The 22847-nt window shown below is 41.7% G+C and overlaps 1 protein-coding gene across 2 annotated transcripts in view; it reads right to left on the bottom strand.

The window, feature by feature from the left end:
* The window catches only part of LOC125454715 (ribosome-binding protein 1-like), a 106071-nt gene that overhangs the window by 52690 nt on the left and 30534 nt on the right, over positions 1 to 22847 (bottom strand). For both annotated transcript variants that reach the window (XM_048535808.1, XM_048535807.1), the window contains exons 3-5: positions 6493 to 6650; positions 5078 to 5200; positions 3517 to 3669 (exon numbers count right to left, since the gene is read on the bottom strand). In XM_048535808.1, the coding sequence (XP_048391765.1) occupies positions 3517 to 3669; positions 5078 to 5200; positions 6493 to 6650 (434 nt within the window). The remainder of the gene's footprint in view (positions 1 to 3516; positions 3670 to 5077; positions 5201 to 6492; positions 6651 to 22847) is intronic.

Below are 22847 nucleotides of genomic sequence, written 5' to 3' on the forward strand. Positions count from 1 at the left end.
TAGGATGGCAACCTATAATTAGTGCCACAGGTATTAGTGCTGGGGCACAATTCTTTACAAATATGTTAATGACCTGGATAAGGAAAACAAATTCACTACAGTCAAGTTTGTACATGTAACAAAAATACACAGGAAGGCAGGTGGTCAAGATGACTCAGAGAGCCTGCAGAGGGATACAGACAGGTTGAGTGAGTTGGCCAAAAGTTGACATGTGGAATATAATGTGGGGAAATATAAGGCTATGCATTTTAACAGGAAGAACAGAGGAGTTGAATATTATTTAAATGGAGAAAGATAACAAAGCTACAGCATAGAGGAAATTTGGAGCTGTTGTGCATCAATCACAAAATGTTAACATCCAAATGCACAAATAGAAACGGCAACTGGAATGTTTTCCTTTATTGCCTTTGAAATAGAGTATAAAAATATTGAAGTCTTGTTAAAACTATACAAGGCACAAGTCAAAGTACAGCTGGAATACTATGTACAGTTTTGGGTCCCTTATCTAAGAATGGATATAGTGGTGTTGAAGGCAGCTCAGACAAGGTTTGCTAGGCTGATCCTGGACATGGAAGGACTGTCTTATGAGGAGAGGTTGAGTCAGTTGAGCCTATTGTCATTGGAGTTTAGAAGAGTGAGAGGCAACCTGATTGAAATATACAAGACGTAGAAAGGTTATTTCCTTTATGGGAGAATCTAGGACTGGACAGCATAATCTCAGAATAAGGGGTCACACATTTAAGACAGAGATGAGGAAAAATTTCGTCTCTCAGAGGGGAGTGAATCTGTTGAATTCTTTATTACTGAGGACTACACAGACTGGGCTGTTAAGTATATTCAAAGCTGGTGTAGACACATTTTTAATCAGTACAGGAATCAAGGGTTATAAGAAAAGCAGAAATGTGGACTTGAGGATTATCAGATCAGCTATGATATCTTTGAATAGTAGGACAGACTTGATGAGCTGAATGACCTATTTTTGTTCCTATATCTTATGGTCTTGTGCCATATTCTGTAGCTTCCCTCTAATTACATAATATTCTGCTTTTCGAATTCTCCTACTAAAATAGACATTCAAAATTTTAATCACAAAACACACTAGATACCAAATTTGATCCACTCATTTAACCTGTCTATTGCCTTTTGCAGACTACTAGTGCTGACTTTATAACATGCTTTCCTACCTATCTTGGTATCACTCATTTAACCTGTCTATTGCCTTTTGCAGACTACTAGTGCTGACTTTATAACATGCTTTCCTACCTATCTTGGTATCACTATCAAATAGAGCAATAATACATCCAAGATAATAAAATGTGAGGCTGGATGAACACAGCAGGCCAAGCAGCATCTCAGGAGCACAAAAGCTGACGTTTCAGGCCTAGACCCTTCATCTGATGAAGGGTCTAGGCCTGAAACGTCAGCTTTTGTGCTCCTGAGATGCTGCTTGGCCTGCTGTGTTCATCCAGCCTCACATTTTATTATCTTGGAATTCTCCAGCATCTGCAGTTCCCAATATCTCCAATAATACATCCAGTCTGTTTATCAGAGTCATTAACGTAGATTTTAAATAGACGAGGCCTCATCACCAATCCCTGTAGATGATGCTGATTTGAACTGCGTTGGAATATTTTATTACATTGAAGTCATTATATAAGGGTAAGTTCTTGTTAAGATGTTGCCTTCACACCCTCAATGGTTACATGGCCAAGTATAAGAGCTGTGCTGTTGCTCTTTATCATTATTGTTCTCGACCAGTTCATTCAAGGGCTGACTTGCAGGCGCATCTTACCCTTTGGAACAAAAAGCCCGGCCATAGATTTGTCTCGCCTTGCAAGAGTTGTCCCTCATGGTCGACTGAGCACAGAGTACCAGTGGTAGTCACAAAGGAGGCGATGGTGGCTCTACCTGTGGCCCAGCTAAAAGGGATTGTGAGGGAGGCAAAAACCCATGGTGTGGGGTCGGGGGGTTGGGGGGGGGGGGGGGAGGAGAAAGAGGGAGAATAAGGGGATCAACAAATAGGGTTAAGAATGGAAGGGCAAGGGGAGAAGAAATTAATGAGATTATTAGTATGGGGGGTGGGGCTTAGCTGAAACATCTGCTATTTTCTCCCAATCTCCTCTATTCGCTTCCCTACACTACGTGCTTCCTCCAGACCAAGAGTCTGAACACAGGGGCCTTGTCCATTCCCTTTATTGCTATCTTCCAGAAACATGACCAGAGATGGCTGACAGGGAATTTCTATTGAACTGCCCTTGCCCTTTATAGTAAAGGCTATATGAAGTTCTGATAAATCACCACCTGCAGTATCGTGATCCCTTCCTGACGTCACAACTCAGGAAGCTCTTGGACGGTGTGCAATACAGATTCATCAGAATAACACCAGCATAAAAAAGGTTAAATTACATCAACAGGTTGTACTCCACAACTCAGACTTCCTGAGTTTTCCAGCACTTTCTGTTCTTATTTCAGATTGCCAGCATTGCAGTATCTTGCTTTTATGATATATTTCTAAATCAGGATAGTGTGAGATTAAGAGGGGTACCTGCAATGGGTAGTATTCCTATGCACCTGCTGCCTAAAGTAGGATTAGGGTTAGTGTCAGGGTTAAGGTTAGGGCTCTTCTAGGCGGCACAGGTTTCGGATTTAGGATGCTCGGTCAAAGAGCTGTGACACATTACTACAGGTTACAGAATCAAGGCGGGTAAATTAAATAATGATACAGATCATCTATAAACTAACAGTAATGTGGTACAGCCTGAAGAGGTGGAATATGCTTTTTGTTCTTCTTTTCTCTCACAAGATATGCCTGCTCTTCACCTGCCTCCCTTTCCTTCAACAAATCACATCACTGCACAGCCATAGGTAAAAAGCTAGTGGGAGACAGAATGAGGCCTTCAATATCTTCATTTTGAGACAGATTAGACCAAAGAATGTGCTCAAGCAACGAAGCTTCTTTTTCCAGCTTATGCATGCCCAACTCAGCTTTACATTAACTACTTAACCTACTAGTTCACATTCACAAGAAGACAAACTGTTCAGTGTGGTCCTGCACTAAATCCATGTCTTACACTTCCCCTTATATTTCACAGGTACATCCACATTTCTGTGTCTCTTCTCCACTGCCTTTGAGAGTGATTTCTCCATCATATATCCATCCATGGCTCCAAGGGATTGGTTAACAGTATGGGTCTGGGAAACTTTTCATTGACCATTTGAAAGGAATATTGGTCATTTTCAGCTCTAGACTAATAATTCTTTCATAATATAAACACTCCATGACCTAGCTGAGAGAGAAAACAAATTAGCAGACAATGCCAATGGCTATTTGCCCTGTCTTCCTTTCTCGTACTGCTTCCTCTATCAGAAGCACAAAAATATGGTCTCTATGAATATGTGGGATAAGGGGAGCCAATCTTGGCCTTCATATAGGACATGCAGGCACACAAGGGTGAAGTGGTACTTAAGATGCGTTACAGCATTAATTGGGTTAGGGAGTGAGATGTAACGAGAGACCTTAGCCTGTAGTTGCTGTGTCTCAGCCACATGGTCCTGGTAACTGGCCTGCATACGGGTCTGCATCGCATTTAGCTCCTCCTCCCGCATCGTCAACTGCTCCTTTAGTTTTGTTTCATTGGCTGAGGCTTTGGCTTTTTCAGCTGCAAGTTCCTGAAAGATACAACAGCAATTTAAAAACTAAATATTAAAAGTATATAAAATGGACAGTTTCTACCTTCCCCTTCCTTCTCTCACCTTCAGGTATTCATCTCTGACTCTTTCTTTTCCTTTTTTTGACTGTGTTTCCATTTAGGGGATGGATGTCTACTTACAGCAGATGGGAATACTGACAAGTTTTACATTGTGGTCTTTGCAAAGATTTGTAGCTCGGGTTGTGAGCGAGGTTTTTGACTTGCTCACCGAGTTGGCTTGTTTTTGTTCAGACATTTTGTCACCATGCTGGGTAACATCATCAGTGGGGCCTCTGTTGAAGCGAAGTTTTACATTATTTTTTACATTACATTGTCACACTATTGCAGCCTATACTCTCTCACTCCCGGTTATCTGTAAGGACTCCACACTAATCTCCCAGTTTCTCCATCTCTGTTGAATCTATTCCAATGATGTTACCTTCTACAACAGACTCCCAATGAGTCTTCCTTTTTCTTTAAGTACAGCTCCATCTAAACCATGTTTAACCAAACCCACTGCCTGCACTTCTACCCACACCCTTTCACCTTCTTTCCAGGATGACAGGGTTCCCCTTCTCCTTACTTTCCAGCCTCTGTAGTCAAAGGATCATCTTCTGCATTTTCTGCAACCTCCAATGTGATGCCACCACTAAATACATCTATACCCCCACCTCCACTATCAGTGTTCCAAAGGTACCATTCCCTCTCAACATTTGGTTCACTCCTATATCACTTCCAATATCTCATCCTCCTCCCACAGCATCTTCCAATGCAACCTCTACTTTGGGGTGACTCGATGCGAACCAAGTGACAGCTTTGTGAAAGTCGAGAAACTTCACTCAACCTTCCAGTCGATTGCCATTTCAGTACACCTTCTTACTCTCATTGCTCATATTTTTGTCCTAGTCCTGATGCAGTGATCCAGTGAAGTGCAACACAAATATGGAGGAACAGGACCTCATTTTCTGATTAGGCACTTTACAGGCTTTTGGACTCACTGCTGAGTGGGGCAATTTAAAGACCACGAATTCTGTTCTCCCCTTTGATATTACCTCTGTCCCCCATGTGCCAGTATTTTGCTTTCATGCTTTTGCTTTCAGTCAGAATTAACCTTTATTCTGCTATTAAAGTCAGCTTTCGCTAATGCTTTGGATATTCTCTACAACCTTCTGTCTTTTGCTCTATTGCACCTTTGACTTCAAATCTCCCACCTTGCCCTGATCTTCCCTGTTGTTCCAACTGCCAAGTCCCTCTTTATCATCAGCATCAAATCTATCATATTACCACTTCTCCTTAATTCTGAAGTGTCACGCTGGACTCAAGATATTAACTGCTTCCACAGATGCTGCTAAATCCTTCATGAGTCCACACTATGAGACAAACTATACCTTGTTGACTTCCCGAAGCTTGCTTTTGGCTGCACTGGAATCCTCTTGCTCTGCTACAAGCTGCTTCTCTTTCTCATCCAGTTGGCGTTTCAGAACTGTTACTGGGTCTCCTTTTTGAGTAGCCTATAAATCATAAAAAGTATTCAGAATGAATAAATAAGATAAATAATACAAACACACTATGCATTAAATTCTTTAATATTGCCCTTCTAATCCCAATCAATATGGGAAGGGATAATAAAACAAGTTGGAGTCAATGGTAAAAAGAAGCTTGTAAGTATACAGCAGCTTCATTACTCCAAGGCCTCCCTGAGTGTTTTACACATTTTTTTAGAATTAATTAATTGATGAGTAGACAGAGACTCACAAATAGAATTCTGCTTCAGGATTGTTGGTTCAGGGCTAAATATTGAGCAAGATAACTGGGAAAGCTTCTTAACTCTTTGAAATAGTGCCTTAGGACCTTTTCATCCACAGAAAGGTCAAAAGCAGCCTCAGTTTAATGTCTCATCTGAAAGACAATACTTCCAATGATGTAGTTCTCCCTCAGTACAAACTACAATATCCAATCAGGGCACTTTCACAACATCAATTTTCTATCAGTTTCAGGAAAATCAAACAAGTTGGAAGTTTTACTGTCTGACTCTTATGTTTCCAGGAGTAGTTAGTGCAAAACTCAAGGGAAACCCCTCAGTGCTGGGTTATACAGTCAGCAGTGTAAATGCAGCTTGATTTACACAGCAATTTGAGACAATCTAATGTTGCCAGGCTCTCAAAACACTGCAATTTGCACCCACAGGGATTGGAAAATATTAAAATGAGTGGCAGCAAAATCCCACTCTCCCCAAACCCATCATTCAGATACAGCAGTAAACTGGGGAACCAAAGGAACAATTGACTTCACCCATCAGTAATGAGATGTGAAATAGAGCTGTATTCACGCTGTGCATTTTAGGAATGTGCTTGATACCGAATTCTATCCAAATTTCTCTATCCTGAATCTGTTAAATAAAACAAGCCAATTAAACAAAAGAATTTCGTACCACCCTCAGATCCAGGCTGGTACATTAACACAGCGTTGATCTCTCTTGGGGGCGGTATAGAAATCACTGGTGGTAGGTGTAGAAAGCACAATGATTCCCCTTTTTGGAGAGAGAAGAACTGAGTGTGGGAATTACCCCCTCTAATGCCAGGGCAAGGGCCAGCTGAGCATGGCGTTTCCAAGTCGCTGACGCAACTCCTAGCAGTTGCTCAAGGGAGTGGCTTACACTTCAATATCAAATGATTTAAGGGAACGGTGAAACACTGAGATGTCCTGTGGTTATGAAAGACAATTATATTTTACGGATTCCCTGTCAACACAGTGAGAAAGCAAATGAATGCAATGCTTGGCACGAACTGAATGGGTAGCTTACTGTGTGCCAGGTGTCCTGCACAATGCCAGCCTTGTCCATCAGGATCTCGATGAGCTGCTGGGCCTCCCCCTCGCTGAAATCCATACTGCTCACTGTGGAAAGCAGGGTTTTGTAAGGAATGTAGAGAGGGCCATCCAAGGTGTCAGCAGGAACATTGACTGAGAAAGTGGGAAAACAATCCACTGTTAACGAGTTGACCGCTTACCAACTGGTTAGTCACACATCGCAGCATTAACACTGTACGCAACAGATGTCCCACTGCCCTTACTTGCAGATGAGTTATAAAATGATGGATCTTAACTCCACCTCTGTATAATCAGACATGTCTAAAGCAAAAATATAGCTTGCTCTCAAAACTTGATCAGTCTGTGACAGGTTTCCCCTTGGATCGCCGAGTTCACACTGTAAGCGGACAACTGGATAGATTCAGGGAGCTCCCAGGTCCTGTGTTGATCAAGGTGGAGGGAGGATGAATTAAAACAAAACGTTGGTTCAGTGACTCATAGGGAGACCAGTACTGTGTGGACATCCACTGAACACATCAGGTTCGACTTCATTGGAAAATAACCACTCTCTACCATCAATGGCCATGCAGGGTGGGGCAAGAAAAAAAAAGTTTTGCATTTACGCATAACCTTCCACTCCTTCAGGACTTCCCAAAACATTTCAAATCAACTAATGATAAAATCAAAAGAAAAGTCCGTGGCTGACTCCATGACAGTGTTCCACTTCCATGGCATATGACAGTGTCCAGCTGTGGGGAATAACCAATCAAGGGCACTTGCCCAATGCCATCTGGATTTTCCAACTAACAGACGGGGAATCAGTCATGATGGTGGCTGGCTCCTTGTTGCATATGGAGTAGACACAGGAGCCAGAGGGTCCATTCAAAGGAGAAGGCGTCATACACTAATAAAGTTTCATCTGCTGAAATGCCTGTTACTGCTGGAGATTTCAATTACACCTTCCCTCCTTATAGCCCTAAACATATTTCCTTCAAATATCCCCCATACACATCTGGCAACCAGAACTGAAGACACCCTCATACCTATCTGAATTCTTTCACTATCCCCACCGTTGGCTGTGAGGCTGCAGGTCTTTCAGTACTGGACAGCATTCAATTTGCCCTCCAGACTCGGGGAGCCAGTTTGCTGCCATTTACTGAAAAGGGTGAAGTGCCCCAAGTGTCTGTATTTCTGGGCTCCCAACCCACACTTCATCACAACAGTGGGATTCAGTCTCAGGAATGAAAGCTCTGATCTACATTTCACCCAGTGTTGGAAATATTTCTATCCTAACCTGATGCAAATAGAAGGCAAATACCAACAATCAGGAGCGAGGCCTGCGGCAAACAACATATCATGATTGGTAAAACAACCCCTGCAAAACCACTGGCAGCATGTGGGAAAGAAATTGGCACTGCAAAGAAGCACCCACAGATACAGCAGCATCTTTAACCTGGGATACATGTCAAGGTGCTTCAGAGGACCGTAATCAGGAACCATGTGCCATGGTTTTATACAAACACCTGATGAGCATCATGCTGTGCATCGAGACCAAATGCTACTCTTCCCATACAACAGTGTAACATACACTGGTGCTCTGAAACATGCCATGTACCCATTCCAGACCTTAATACTTACAATCTGAAGCACGTAGGGACTTCTGATATTTTATATGTTATCTTAGTTGATAACAGGTTGGCTGATCATTTGGGAGATCTTGCAGAACACAAATGGCCATATCTCCTACATAAGAACAGTCATTCCACTTCAAAAGTGCTAATTCACTGATGTAAAGTACTTTGGTACATTCCGAGATCCTTTCTTTTTCACTCACTCCCTGCCACATAGGGTAGTAGGAGAAGAATCAATCCTTCAGAGGGGGAGTGGATGGATGCTTGAAAAGAGAAAAATATAGAGCTCTGGGGAGACAGCCAGGGGTGCGATTAATAGCTATTCTAAAGAGCCTGCACAGGCACAATGAATCAAACAGTCTCTTCCATGGTGTAAAACTACGATAAGCAGAATTCCCAGATTGTGCACCTCTCATGCAACACGTATAAGCAAGATCAGAATAATTACGATTTTCTTTGATTATTATATCCTCAGAAGGTCTGTTCTGCTTTCCCTGTTTCTGATTAAGCAGCTGTTTGTTTGGTACCCGTATGCTGCCCAGCTGTCAGATGTTTTGCCTTACAAGCCAGAACTCCTATTAGCCCAAGACAGCAGTGACACCAGAAGAATCATAACTTGTGGCTCATGTTGAATTGATTGACATGCAATGCTCAAAAGGATATAATACTCATTGTTATATATAAGGCAACAAACCCAAAACCAAATCAAAATGCAAATCAGTCCATCACACAGAATGGACGAACGAAGGTCTGCTTGAACAGTTATTACATGCAGGAGACCAGCTTAAAATTCAACTAAGTAGATCAGTCCAGGTGAAGGGAATTACATAGACTAAATTAAGCTTGAGTATCAGAATATATTCCTAAAGTAATATTAATGTACATTTTCTTTGTCACATAGGCAGGTGGAATTGAGAGATGATTAAATTCAGAATTTTTAATTGATAATTGATAGCCTGGTTGCTCTGTGGAAAATCTAAATTAAAAGGCTATCAACCGAAAGCTTTAATGGTGCTTAGAATTTTAAACAAATTGTAGGAGCGGGATTCCCCACCCCACCCCTTAGAAACATGCTGACTCTTTAAGTTTCTCGTGTACTTGCAGAGTCTCCCACCAAAGCTGCTGCTTTTGCTGGAGGTCACACTCGCCGAAGATCTGCTATTGTGGTACACCACGCTCATGAGTTGTGCACCATCTTCACAAACCAGTACAAGGGAAGGAATGTTAGGTGTTCCTAATTGTTACTTTGAGTCAACCACATTTCACACAGAGCCACTGGTTCACAGCACCAAAAAGTGAATGCTATACATTAGTAAACGCTGACATTTTTAAAAATGGGAGCATTGGATACCTTGCCCTTCAGCACTGTCTCCACTCAAGTCCACATCCACATACCATCCTACACCCTCTCCCTTACTTCTGTATCTTCTCTCAGTAGCTGTATCCAAGGTCCAACATTTCAGGAAGGCAAATGGGCAACATATTGACTGGTCTGGGTCAGATATAGGAATTTATTCTGCAACTCAACATATTCTTAGAATGTCACAGAGTGCTCCAGAGCCAATGAAATATCTTTTAAGAGTTTACTGTTGTAATGTGAAGAAACACAGCCACCAATTACAGTGCCAGGGACCCAGGTTCGATTCCAGCCTTCGGCAACTGTGTGTGCAGAGTTTGCACGTTCTCCCCGTGTCTGCGTGGGTTTTCTCCAGGTGCTTCGGTTTCCTCCCACAGTCCAAAGATGTGCAGGCTAGGTGGATTGGCCATGCTAAATTACCCATAGTGTTCAGGGGTGAGTGGATTATAGGGGGATGGGTCTGGGTGGGATGCTTCAAGGGGCGGTGTGGACTTGTTGGGCTGAAGGACCTGTTTCCACCCTGTAGGGAATCTAATCTAACCTAATCTAATCAATTTACACACAGCACAATGCCTTACACAACATGAGTATACTTTGTAAACACTTAGTTGGGAGATTAATTGTATGCGTATGTGGAAATAGAAGGAGAATTGCACTGCTGGAAATATCAAATTAGGGATTGGATGCTAAACCAGGGCACCATCTGTCTACTTAGCTGACACAAAAGATCCCATGGCACCAATTACAGCAGAAGGGAAATTTGTAGTTTTCATGCCAATATTTATCCCTCAGTCAACATCAGAAAAACAGATGATCTAGTTTACTGTTAGTGGGATTTACCGTACACATGATGGCTAAAACTCCTACATTATAACAACCTTTACACTTCAAAATGCACCCCATTGGATGTAAAGCACTTTGAGGCATTCGGTGACCATCAAAAATGCTATAAATGCAGTCTTTTTTAAACGGCATGGTTGAAGGGTAAGTGTTGGTCAGATCATTCAGGAAATCTTCTCTGCTTTTCTTCACACATGCCATGAGAACTTTTACATTAAGTTGAGGACAGACTGGACCTCAATCAAGGAGCGGAACCTTTAGCAGTGTGGCACTCCATCAGTAGCATATTGGAGTGTTAGCCTGAGTTAAGTGGTCAAGTCTCTGGAGATGGATTTGAAGCCTTCGCACTCCTACCGAGTCTGAACATTACCAATGAGTCAGAGTGAAGGTAACCTAATCACTTCACAGATAAGGTGAGCAAATTAAAATCAAATGATTACAAAGATGCTTGTGTGTAATACACTGAGGACAAATCCCAATGGAATCTGAATACCACACAGTGGTATGATGTGTTCCAGGATCAACACATATCTAATGTATAAGATTCAATCGGTATTGCAAGGGATTTCTCCTCTTGTATAAGCTAATGGTTCTGAAAGAGTTAATGATGTTACACAGTCTTTGGGGGGAGGAGCACTCAGTCTTGTACAACATCCCAGTACTATCAGGTGTGATATTCCTGGCTTTGGATAGTTGGCACTATGCATAAATACGGAATATTAATTTTACCTATTGCTATCAGCTTGTATAACGAGGCAGACTTGATTAGAGAGCTTAAGGTGAAGCAACCTTCCTGTGGAGATTGGATAGGTGCTAAATGATTATTTCTCATCTGTTTTCACTGAGGAACAGGAGAATATTGTACAGGAGATGACCAAATTACGGGCTACTAGAATTGAAAGGATTAAGGTTAGTAAGGAGGAGGTGTTATCAATTCTAGAAGGTGTGAAGGTAGATAAATCCCCTGGGCCAGGTGGGATTTTTCCGAGGATTGCCTGGGAAGCTAGGGAGGAGGTGGCGGAGCCTTTGGCCTTGATCTTTGAGTCCTCATTGTCTATAGGTTTAGTACCAGAGGATTGGAGGATTGCAAATGTTGTGCCCTTGTTCAAGAAGGGCAGTAGGGATGACCCAGGTAATTATAGATCTGTGAGCCTTACGTCTGTTGTAGGAAAAATTTTGCAAAGGATTATAAGAGATAGGATTTATAATCATCTAGCAAGCAACAATTTGATTGGAGATAGTCAGCATGGATTTGTCAAGGGCAGGTCGTGTCTCACAAACCTCACTGAGTTTTTTGAGAAGGTGACCAAGCATGTGGATGAGGGTAGGGCAGTTGATGTGGTGTACATGGGCTTCAGTAAAGCCTTTGATAAGGTTCCACATGGTAGGCTATTGGAGAAAATACAGAGGCACGGGATTGAGGGAGATTTAGTTTGGACTAGAAACTGGCTTTCTGTAAGAAGGCAACGAGTGGTGGTTGATGGAAAATATTCAGCCTGGAGTCCGGTTACTAGTGGTGTGCCTCAAGGATCTGTTCACTTTGGGAGGAATAATAGGAAGGCAGAATGCTGGGTCAATGGAAAGATTCTTGGTAATGTAGATGTGCAGAGGGATCTTGGTGACCATGTACATAGATCCCTGAAAGTAGTTGCCACCCAGGTTGATAGTGCCGTTAAGGCGGCTTACGGTGTTTTAGGTTTTATTGGTAGAGGGATTGAGTTCCGGAGCCATGATGTCATGCTACAACTGTACAAAACTCTAATGCGGCCTCATATTCTGTTCTGGTCGCCCTATTACAGGAAGGATGTGGAAGCATTGGAAAAGGTGCAGAGGAGATTTACCAGGATGTTGCCTGGTCTGGAGCGCAGGCCCAATGAAGAAAGGCTGGGGGGATTTGGGTCTGCTCTCATTGGAGAGAAGGAGGCTAAGAGGGGATTTAATAGAGACATACAAGATGATCACAGGATTGGACAGTGAGAGTCTTTTTCCGAGGATGATGACTTCAGCTTGTACAAGAAGGCATAGCTACAAATTGAGGGGTGATAGATTTAAGACGGATGTCAGAGGCAAGTTCTTTACTCGGAGTGGTAAGGGTGTGGAACGCCCTGCCTGCCAATGTAGTTAACTCAGCCACGTTAGAGGCATTTAAACAGTCGTTTGATAAGCATATGGATAATGATGGGATAGTGTAGGGGGAGGGGCTTAGATTAGTTCACAGTTCGGCACAACATCGAGGGCCGAAGGGCCTGTTCTGTGCTGTATTGTTCTATGTTCTATGTTTAACCCCTAGGGGGCAGTGACCATAATATGATACAATTCATCCTGCAATTTGAGAGGGAGAAGCTGGAATCAGATGTAACAGTATTACAATTGAGAAAAGGTAACTACAAAGACATGAGGGTGGAGCTGACCAGTGTTGATTGGAAGGGGAGCCTAGCAGGGAAGGTATTGGAGCAGCAATGGCAGATGACACTGGGGGTAACTCAGGAGGCACAGCAGAAATTTATTATAAAGGAAGAAGAAAGATACTAAGGGGAAAATGAGGCAACCATGGCTGACAAGAGAAGTCAGGGTCAGCATAAAAGCAAACGAGAAAACATACAAGGTGGTGAAGATTATTGGGAAGCCAGAGGATTGGGAAGCCTTTAGAAACAGAAAAAGATACCTAAAAGAACAATAAGTGGGCAGAAAATGAGAGTAAGCTAGCTAGTAATATTAAAGTAGATTGCAAGAGTTTTCTTTTGGGTTATATAAAAAGATAAGAAAGAGACAAGGGCGGACATTGGACCACTGGAAAACGAGGTTGGAGAAGTAGTGAGGAACAAAGAAATGGCAGAGGAACTGAACAGATACTTTGCTTCAGTTTTCACAGTGAAAGACACCAGCAGCACCCCAGAACTTCATTACACTCGGGTCGGGGGGGGGGGGGGGGTACAGAGGTGAGTGCAGTGGCCATCACTGAGGAGAACATGCTGAGGAAGTCGAAAGATCTGAAGGTGGATGAACCATTCAGACCAAACAGACTACGCCCCGGAGTTCTGAAGGAGATAGCTGAGGGCATTGGGCAGCCATTGGTAGTGATCTGTCAGGAATCTCTAGAGTCAGGGAGGGCCCAGAACACTGAAAACTAGCTAGTGTAACAGCCCTAAATAAGAAGGGAGGGAAGCAGAAGGCCAAAAACTATAACTAGTTAGCCTGACCTCAGTTATTAGTAAGAATTTAGAATCCATTATCAAGGATGAGATTGCAATGTGCTTGGAAGTGTATGACAAAATAGGGTTGAGTCAATATGACTTCACCAAGGGGAAGTCATGCCTGACAAATCCATTTAGAATTCTTTGAGGTGGTAATGAACAATATATACAAAGGAGAGCCAATGGACTTGATCCATATGGATTTCCAGAAGATTTTGACAAGGTGCCAAACGGGATACTGCTAAATAAGTTAAGAACCCATGGTATTAGGGGCAAGGTACAGGCAGAAGGCAGAGAGTAGGCATAAAAGGGTCTCTTTCAGGATGGCAGCCACTGAGTAGTAGAGTTCCGCAAAGGTCCGTGTTGGGACCACAATTATTCACATTATACATTAACGACATGGATGAAGGAAATAAGGGTATTGTTGCTAAGTTTGCAGATGACAGATGATAAGTTTGATGATAGATGGAAGGACAGGTATTATTGAGGAAATGGAGAGCCTGAGGAAGGACTTGGGCAGGTTAGGAAAGTGGGCAAAAAGTGGCAGATCAAATACAGATGGAATACAATGTGAGAAAGGGTGAGGTTATGCATTTTGGTGGGAAGAACAGAGATGTAGACTATTTTCTGAATGGGAAAAGGTTTTAGACATTTGAAGTACAAAATTGGGATCGTGGCTCAGGATTCTCCGAAGGTTAACACGTAGGTTCAGTTAGCAGTTAAGAATGCAAATGCAACATCAACATTCATTTCAAGAGGGCTAGAATACATGAGCAGAGACGTACTACTCACCTCTGGTCAGACTGCATCTGGAATATTGTGAGCAATTTTGGGCCCCATATCTAAGGGAGGTGCTGGCATTGGAGGGGATCTAGAATAAGTTTACAAGGTTGATCTGGAGATGAAGGGCTTGTTATATGAAGAGTGATTGAGGACTCTGAGTCTGTACACAATGGAGTTTAGAAGGTATGGGGGGGGGATCTGGTTAAAGCTTAATGAAGATGGACAGGCCGGGGTAGGGTGAACGTGGAGACAACGTTTCCACAAGTAGGACAGACTAGGACCCGACGGCACAGCCTCAGAGTGAAGGGACTACCCTTTAGAACGGAGATGAGGAGAAATTTCTTCAGCCAGAGGGTGATTAATCTGTGGAATTCATGGCCTCCATAGTCTTTTAAGATAGAGACAGATAGATTCTTGATTGGTCAGGACATCAAACATTACAGGGAGAAGGCAGGAGAATAGGATTGAGAAACATATCAGCCACAACCAAATGGTGGGGTAGACTCAATGGGCCAAATGGCTTAATTCTGCTGTTATGTCTTATGGTACTATGATCATTCAATAATCATTACCTATTTATTTAAGGCAAGTGTTTCAAGTTGTTAAGACTCTCTAGTGGTCCATGGTCTACCACTGATAACGGAATAGGCTCTTAGGATCGGCAGTGAAAGGAAGACTGGTGGAAGCAAACTACCCCAACCGCCAATAGGTAGTGGTTCATAGCTAGAGCTTAACATGACATTCCAATCCCACTCAGAATCCTTGTGCATTGAGGGAGACTATGGGAATGACCTGAATGGTGACATCCCCTCCCTGGGCCAGATAGAAAAGTGACAGATGGATAAAGATACTACAATAAATTAGTCAAATAAGACAAGTGCAGAACGGGAATCTGTAAAAGATTACTTGAAAATAGAAATCCCATTGCACTCCCTACCAGTGTGATATTTTAACATTTAATATGTTGGTAATTCAGACCATTGTTCAAACTCTGGCTAAAACAGGAAGGGTGGGTCTACTTGCTTGCAAACTTCACAGACCACTAGCACAGAACAAAATATCAATGAAAAGCAAAGGTAAGTGAACCCGTCGTGAGTCAGGAAGAGCAGGGTTGCAGTCCTAATGTCCTACAAAGATCCACCGAGTCTCTCAAGCACAAATTATACCAGCCAAACCCACCTGAGCTCAGGTGACTCCGTCTTTGCTGCTCACATTGACCCTGGAATTCCTCCTGCCACTGAGGGCTGTTGACTGTACCCCTGGGGCCACATGCCACACGGGTTTACCAGAATATTACCGGAGATGACGGACTTAAGTAATGAAGGGAGTTTGTAAAATTTAGGACTGTTCTTCTTAAGATAACACTTATTTTAAACATTATTTGTTTACTCAGTGCTTGGAACTTAATTACGATCATATGCCTTTAGAGGGAGGTCATCTATCTTTGGATTCTAGATATATAGCTAGACTGTTTAAAGAAAAAAACTAGCTATTAATTAAATTGATGGTTGTACGAACGAAAAATATGGTCTAATTTGGGAATAACGCCCAGACCACCCACACATATATGCACCAGCGTTGCAACAAAAAACAAAAGGGGTTCAAATGGGTATTGACAGGAAGTTCTCTGATAATAGGTTACAGGATCATAGAGAGCACGCACGGTCAATGCACAGTTCATAGTACTGTGTGTTTGCATGGTTACTTATTGTTTTTATTGTTTCTTCTTAACTTTCTATACCTTGATTATCATTCTTTTCACTCCTTTATAAAGATATCCTGCTACATTAGAGAGCAGATAGTAGTTGTTTCCATTTACTTGACAGGATTTGAGAGATCTGGAGGCTGAAAAGTAGGTGTGTTGGTGGGGGGTGGTGTTGGTTAAGAGCACAACAACACAGAACTCTGAAGGAATTCCAATTTTCTTCATTCGCATAATGAACAGTGAAGCACCTTGACACACAGAAACATCCTAAACATTTCATGGCAATGGAATCAGATGAAGGAGATGACATTAGCAGAGAGCACTGCATCCTGGTCAATGAGCTGTGTTTTAAAGATAGTCTTGAAGGCAGAGAAGGATTTAGATCTATTGAGAGGGTGATGTCCTAAAAGTCAACACACTTGTCCTACTCCATTACATGGGCATCAACCATTTATTTAGGAAAAGTCTGTCTCATCATTTGGCTTGGTATCAAATGTATCTCTGACTACCTTCCTGTGAAGCGCCTTGGGATCCTTAGAATGTTTTACAATGCTGTTGCTGTTGCAGTCTCTCATCTCACTGTTGTTTACATTTCAGCTTCCAGGAATCATTGGACTGAGAGATGGTACTTTGCAGAGGGTCAAAACAGCAAAATAAACGAGGACAGATACTTGACTATGTACAAGAAAAGACATGGCACCTATCGGGGGACAGCAGCCTGACCACTGGTTTTTGAAATTCAAATAGCTGCAGCTGTAATCTACTATAAATGATGTTGTATTCTCACATAGAGCAAGCAGTAAAACAATACTTAATTGTTTTCTATTTCAGAACAGCATCCTAAGTTCAGAAGTGGTTTTGCTCTTCATGTCACAATGGTTCCTCATGTCTTTGTGGGACTGCGTGGAGACGTAAACTGGTACTGTACATCTTGTTCTTTTGAACACCTCGGGGTCTGATTTACTGTCATTTTACCCATAAACAGCTTTAGGAACATTGTACTTGAGCAACAGTAAGTTATTCAGCCATTCAAGCTCACTCCATCATTCATGGCTAATCCATTGGCGGTCTCAAATTCTCTTTGCTGTCTGCACCTCATAAACCATGATTCTACTGTCTATCAAAAATCTACGTAACTGGAAAGTTTAATGACCTCCACTATTTCCTGGTTAAGAAAATTCCACTGTCTAATGGTTCTCACATCGCTGTTTGAAAGTCAGACCCCTTGTTCTTAAGAAAAAACAGAAATTGCCGGAAAAACACAGGTCTGGCAGCATCTGTGGAGAGAGAAAGCAGAGTTAACGTTTCAGGTCCTTCTTCAGAACTATTACTCTTCTACTGTGTCACGGAGTTATAGGCACTTCTACAAGGAAGAAAGTCTCATCCTATTTTGAGTGGTTAGTCTCTGGCTCAAATTTACTAATAGACAGAAAAAGCCTCCATTGTTACAAAAAAATGGCAGCAGAGGCATGAATCTGGAAGCCCATCTCCAGAACAACCAACTACTTTTGTACGGCAGGGCACTGGAGTGGGTTATTAGTTGCACATGCATTGTTCATTAAGGCAGTTGCCTATCTTAAAATGCAGCTGCCTCACTGATCTGATTTTTGTTCGTGGGGTATCCCAAATACAACTTGTGCACTTTGGACTTACAGAAGACAACCTAAAGACTCCTAAATTCTTTGAAGGGGGGGGAACCCACTTGGGTATGGTTGTGGCACATATTTGGAAAAGGCCACGTATCTACTGGGATTAAAAATAGACACCAATATGCACAAAGAGTGCATTATTCATGGAACTATCAATGGGAACTATCCACACATGTAAAACTCCTGCTCTTTAAACATTTTATAAATGCCTAGAGTGTTAAAAAACATTGAATGTGCACTATTTCATTCTATCTGCTGATATAACAACCAAGGATTATTAAGGCTACATAACTAACTATTATAATGTTCCATCATCACAGTGGGGTGCTTGTCATTTCACAGTTTGATTGATAGCTCCAAACAGTCGTGAATTCTTCGAAGTAGGACAGAACACCTTTGAATTTATTTTGTAAGGGATTAAAAGCATTTGAATGAAATGGGTGGATTTTTATCAATGAGAATGTACTTTAAGAACTTTAGCATTGCTATAGGCGACAAAACGTTGAAGCTTTTGGTCTTGCACATATCAAGACTAGAACCTAAGGAACAGACTTGACAAAAGAGACACCAATTTTACACAGCGTGAGAAGAGGGTGATGATTGATTGGGTCAAGAATCTTAGTTCTCAGACCTGACACAGAAACTTTTATTGGTTAGGGTATTGCCAGGGGAATGCAGCAACACTTGGGGGTCTCCACAGCCGCTTTTTGTTCTAATGAGAAAGGTGTAGTATATGTACAAATTCCTTTTGACTACCTGAAGTAAGATCCTGTGTGTTAACACACATAGCACCTATTATGCACAAATGCATAGCACTTGCCCGCCTGACTGATAATCTTAAATTGGTTTCTAATGTAATCCTTCAAAGAATTTAGGTCATGATCATTCAGTATATATTGTTCAAATACCAAAATCCCACTTAATGTTGGACACAGTGTTCTGACGTTTGCAAACGCAGGCTGGTTTAACATGACTGGCATGCTTCCAACTGCAATGTCCAATTAGACATTTTTTTTAAATATGGTCTACCAGTCTTTGGGATATCCAGACTACATATTTGGCACCACACTGGCACTGAGGCTCGTATCACACTACTCATTTGTGTAGCTTCTCAGCAGTACCCTGTTAGTGAAGAAAACCATTCATAGTTCATTGCTAAGTAGAAGTGGGAGACAGCTAGCTTCACCTGTTCAAATTTTTGACACATCTTCTCCTTTCAGGGTAATCTGAGGTGCACTAGGCACTACACAGGGCCAGAGGTACTGGACGTAGGGCCTTTCCTGAGTTTCACAATATACAGAAAATGATTATTTCACCACGGTAGATATCAGGATAATTCTGACATGCTTTAACTCAGCATCAAGCTGACATTGTGACCAGATAGTAAGGATCCGATTCATGAGTTTGCCAATAAGATTAATCTTGTAGGGCATGAAGCTAGAGAAATCCCAACAGTGGATGTAGATTTTGGTTAGATAGTAGTTGCAATTATCAGCTCTCTCATCTGGTTGTTCCATTTCATGGCTATTTTGAATGCAGGCTGAATTTTGTTTTAGAAAAACTATCCCAATCGTACTCAAGAAAATTATACTGTCCTGACTTGTGTTCATCTGCTGTTATTAAAGTTAGCAGTTTATGAGGATGAGAACCATGTCATAGGCCTGTCAGCAAGCTTAAGGATGAGAGAGGAGCAGAAATTCAAATACAGGCACCGTTTCTTTTTAATGAGTTCAAATTTGAGGAGGTTATAGTATAGGAAGCAAATCAGGAAAGCATTAAAATAGCTGCATCTAGGGTGATAGAAAGGGGTGAGAGTTTCAGGGTGAATGAGCCACTGAAGACTACTAGTGTAGCATTGAAAATTATATTAGTTATTAGAGGCAGGTGGTCCTTGATTATAAACAAAAACAACACAGCACTGTGGGTGCTGGAAATCAGAAACAAGAACAGAAATTGCCGAAGAAACTCAGCAGATCTGGCAACATTTATGGAGAAAAAGCAGAGTTAACATTTTGGGTCCAGTGACACTTCTTCTGACTGTTCTGAAGAAGTGTCACTGGACCTGAAACGTTAACTCTGCTTTTTCTCTAGAAATGCCACCAGACCAGAGTTTTCCCAAAAATTTCAGTTTTCATCCATGGCCTTTGACTATATCTGGTTAAATGAAATTATAGCTCATCTGAGTGCATATATTAAACAAAAGGTCTGCATGGATGCTAGGACTGTGCCTGGGGCTGACTGAGTTATTGTACCGAAAGCTTGTACTGTACTGCAACTCATTCTCTGCCACTGTTTGGCAGGCAAAGTAAGTTGATCAGCTGTCATTACAATGGGCATTGGGAAGTCCTCCAGCAGTCTGCGATTGCTCTGAGTGATACTGAAATAGCTCCAACATGTGTTGTCGAGCAAACAAAATTCTGTATTATATAAACTCATGATAGATTTCAATAACAAGCTCTCCCAGCTGACTTTCAACATCTTTTTGCTTTTGTCAATCTTTCCTTTCACCAATCTCTCATCATTTTATAACAGCATGTATTAACACTTTCTCCTCCCTTCCTTGTCTTAATAATTTTTGTTCCACGACAAGTATTAAGATAAATTTCTGGCTATTCCCCTGGTGGAAAGCAATACAAGAAAATGATCGAGTGTGATGATGTGAATAAATGCAGTAGGATATTTTCTAACCAACTGTTCAGAGATGTTACAACACACCTTTGGAGTAGGTGGGACTTGAACCTAGCACTCCTGGCTCAGTAGAAACACAGCCACTACACCACAAGAATCCCAGTGTACTGGAGCATCTCACCATGCACTGCATTTATCACCTTGGCAGAGGTCCCAGAAAGTACCTGCATAGCGGGTCCAGCTAATTGTATGCACACACCATGGGGAGGGGTTTGTCTTCGGCTCAGGCATTTTACATACAATATTATTATATCCAATGTCTGATAATTAGTTCCACCACAATCAATAGCTGAACAGGTATTGCCTATAATCACACCACCAAGACAAATTTCTAGCTCTTTATCTCCTGGGTAAACCTCAGCACATGAAAAGCAAATTATTTTAACTGACGTAACTACCCTTCTCTTCCTTAATATCAAGGTCAGCAAAGAAACATGAACAATTTTTTGAAGTGTTTCAGAAGGTGGGAAGTAATAGAATGGATAAACAGAGATGGAGAAGGAATAAGAGAGTGGAAGTCCATGGTCAGACAAAAGACAGGTGGAGGAGAAGGAGAGAGAGAGAAGGAAAGGAAGATGGAGGAAAAGAGAGAAGAGGGAAAAGAGAAGGGGTAGGGAGAAGGAGCAAGAGGTGAGAGAAGGGGAGAAAGAACAGAGACAGATGGAGATGAAGGAGAGGAAAATGTGGACAGGAAGAAAAGGAGAAAAACAAGAATGAAATAACTGCACAGAGTCAAACCTCTCTTTTGTCTGACCACGGACTTCCACTCTCTTATCTCTTCCCCATCTCTGTTTATCCCCAGTCGCCCTTTATTTACATTTGCAACATGTGATCAGCCAGCTCGGAGACAGTCACCCGAACCGAGGAGATTCTAATCTGGTTATATTGGTAACCCAGGGCCTTCCTGAGTGGCCCAGGCTAACAACTCCATTCAACAACCTCAGTCAATGCAGTCAACTTGTTTCCAATCATTACAGAGAGGAAGACAGGGTAAGGAGGAAATGGACAGAGAGAATGTAAAAACAATTGCCTTGCTTTAGTTCATGACAATCTGGAACATGGAAGTAGACCTACACATACAACTGATGTTACACAAATTCATGTTTTTCTTTGCTGATCCACTGCACTTCCATAATGCTATCAGGTGGCAGCTAACATTTACAGTTCAGATGAGAAGAAAACAATATTTTATTTAAATCAGAGAATATACTGGAAACAGTCAGCAGATCTATCTGATCTACAACAAAATACTAATTTATCATTTCTCCTACATTCGATCCACTGCTTCCAGCATTTCTACAGATTTAGCCCTATTTTTTATACCATTACATGAGGCACAGCATGGACCTTGGCCAAACTGAGGGGAAGGAGATAGCACAACCACCAGAGATGCAACTGGAACAGATGCTCTAAGGACATCTTGACATTCAGCCGGCTGTGTCAGATAAGCCCCGTACAAGATATTCAAGGACCGAACGTCTGTCACCTTGTCTGTTAGTTTAACATTGCCGAGTGAACTAACACAGCATTGCAGTTTTAAGATAAGAGGTTCAATGCAAACAAAAACTTGCCCTAACTTGGTTTTAGTGAAACACCTCGTCCACTTGTTCTCTGAAGCAACTATCACAGGCAGGTACATAAGAGTGTGGGTCTGTTACCCTCAGAATCAGCTACACTCTCTTCACATAACACCAGACAAAATCCACATTGTTATTAGGAATCAGGCATTCAAACATAATGTTGTACTATAAAAGGTACAACAAAGAGACTGAGGCACGAGCACTCTCGGTACAGAATTAGAAAATTGAGAGTTCAAGCTCCACTCCACTTGAAACAGAATTTAAGGTGGCACTTCAGTACAGTACAAAGAGGCTGCTACACTATCAGAGATACTGTCTTGCAAGTGAGCCATGACTGTATCACCTAATAAATCAGCTTGAGAATGAAAAAGGAGCCCCTTAAAAATCAAGTAGTAGCCCTGGAAAAAAATCTTAAGAAAACTTCCTGAAATAAAGGACCCCTGACTTGTACACAATGTAACAGCTTACTGTTGTGTTTCCATCATTAATTGGCATAGTGTGAAATCTTTCGAAAAAACATTATTTAAATCTAACAGGAAAATTGCAATTATGTAGCACCGTTCATAACATGCAATCACTTCACAGCCAAAGAAGTGCCTCTTGACATGTAGCAACTGTAATTGTATGAAAAATCATGGACAATTTTAATCATTTTACAGGCCAATTAAAAACATCACAAAGACAGCAACAGGTACTTACTGTGTAGCTCTGATCTGTGTCTTATTGAATCTAGTACTTATTATGAACTGAGTTCAACTCAAACAATACTAAATTGAGTGGATTTAAAGGGTGCAACTAGCCATACCAATTTTGCTTGATATTTTGGTAACAGTTTTTTGTCTCCAAAATAGAAAGTAGATATTTTGTTCTGGGTGCTTGAGAAGTTAGATATGAACCATTGTAGTCCATGTGCTGTGGGTGCA

This window comes from Stegostoma tigrinum, chromosome 9 (genome assembly GCF_030684315.1).
Source record: "Stegostoma tigrinum isolate sSteTig4 chromosome 9, sSteTig4.hap1, whole genome shotgun sequence".
In the NCBI taxonomy this organism is placed as follows: Eukaryota; Metazoa; Chordata; class Chondrichthyes; order Orectolobiformes; family Stegostomatidae; genus Stegostoma; species Stegostoma tigrinum.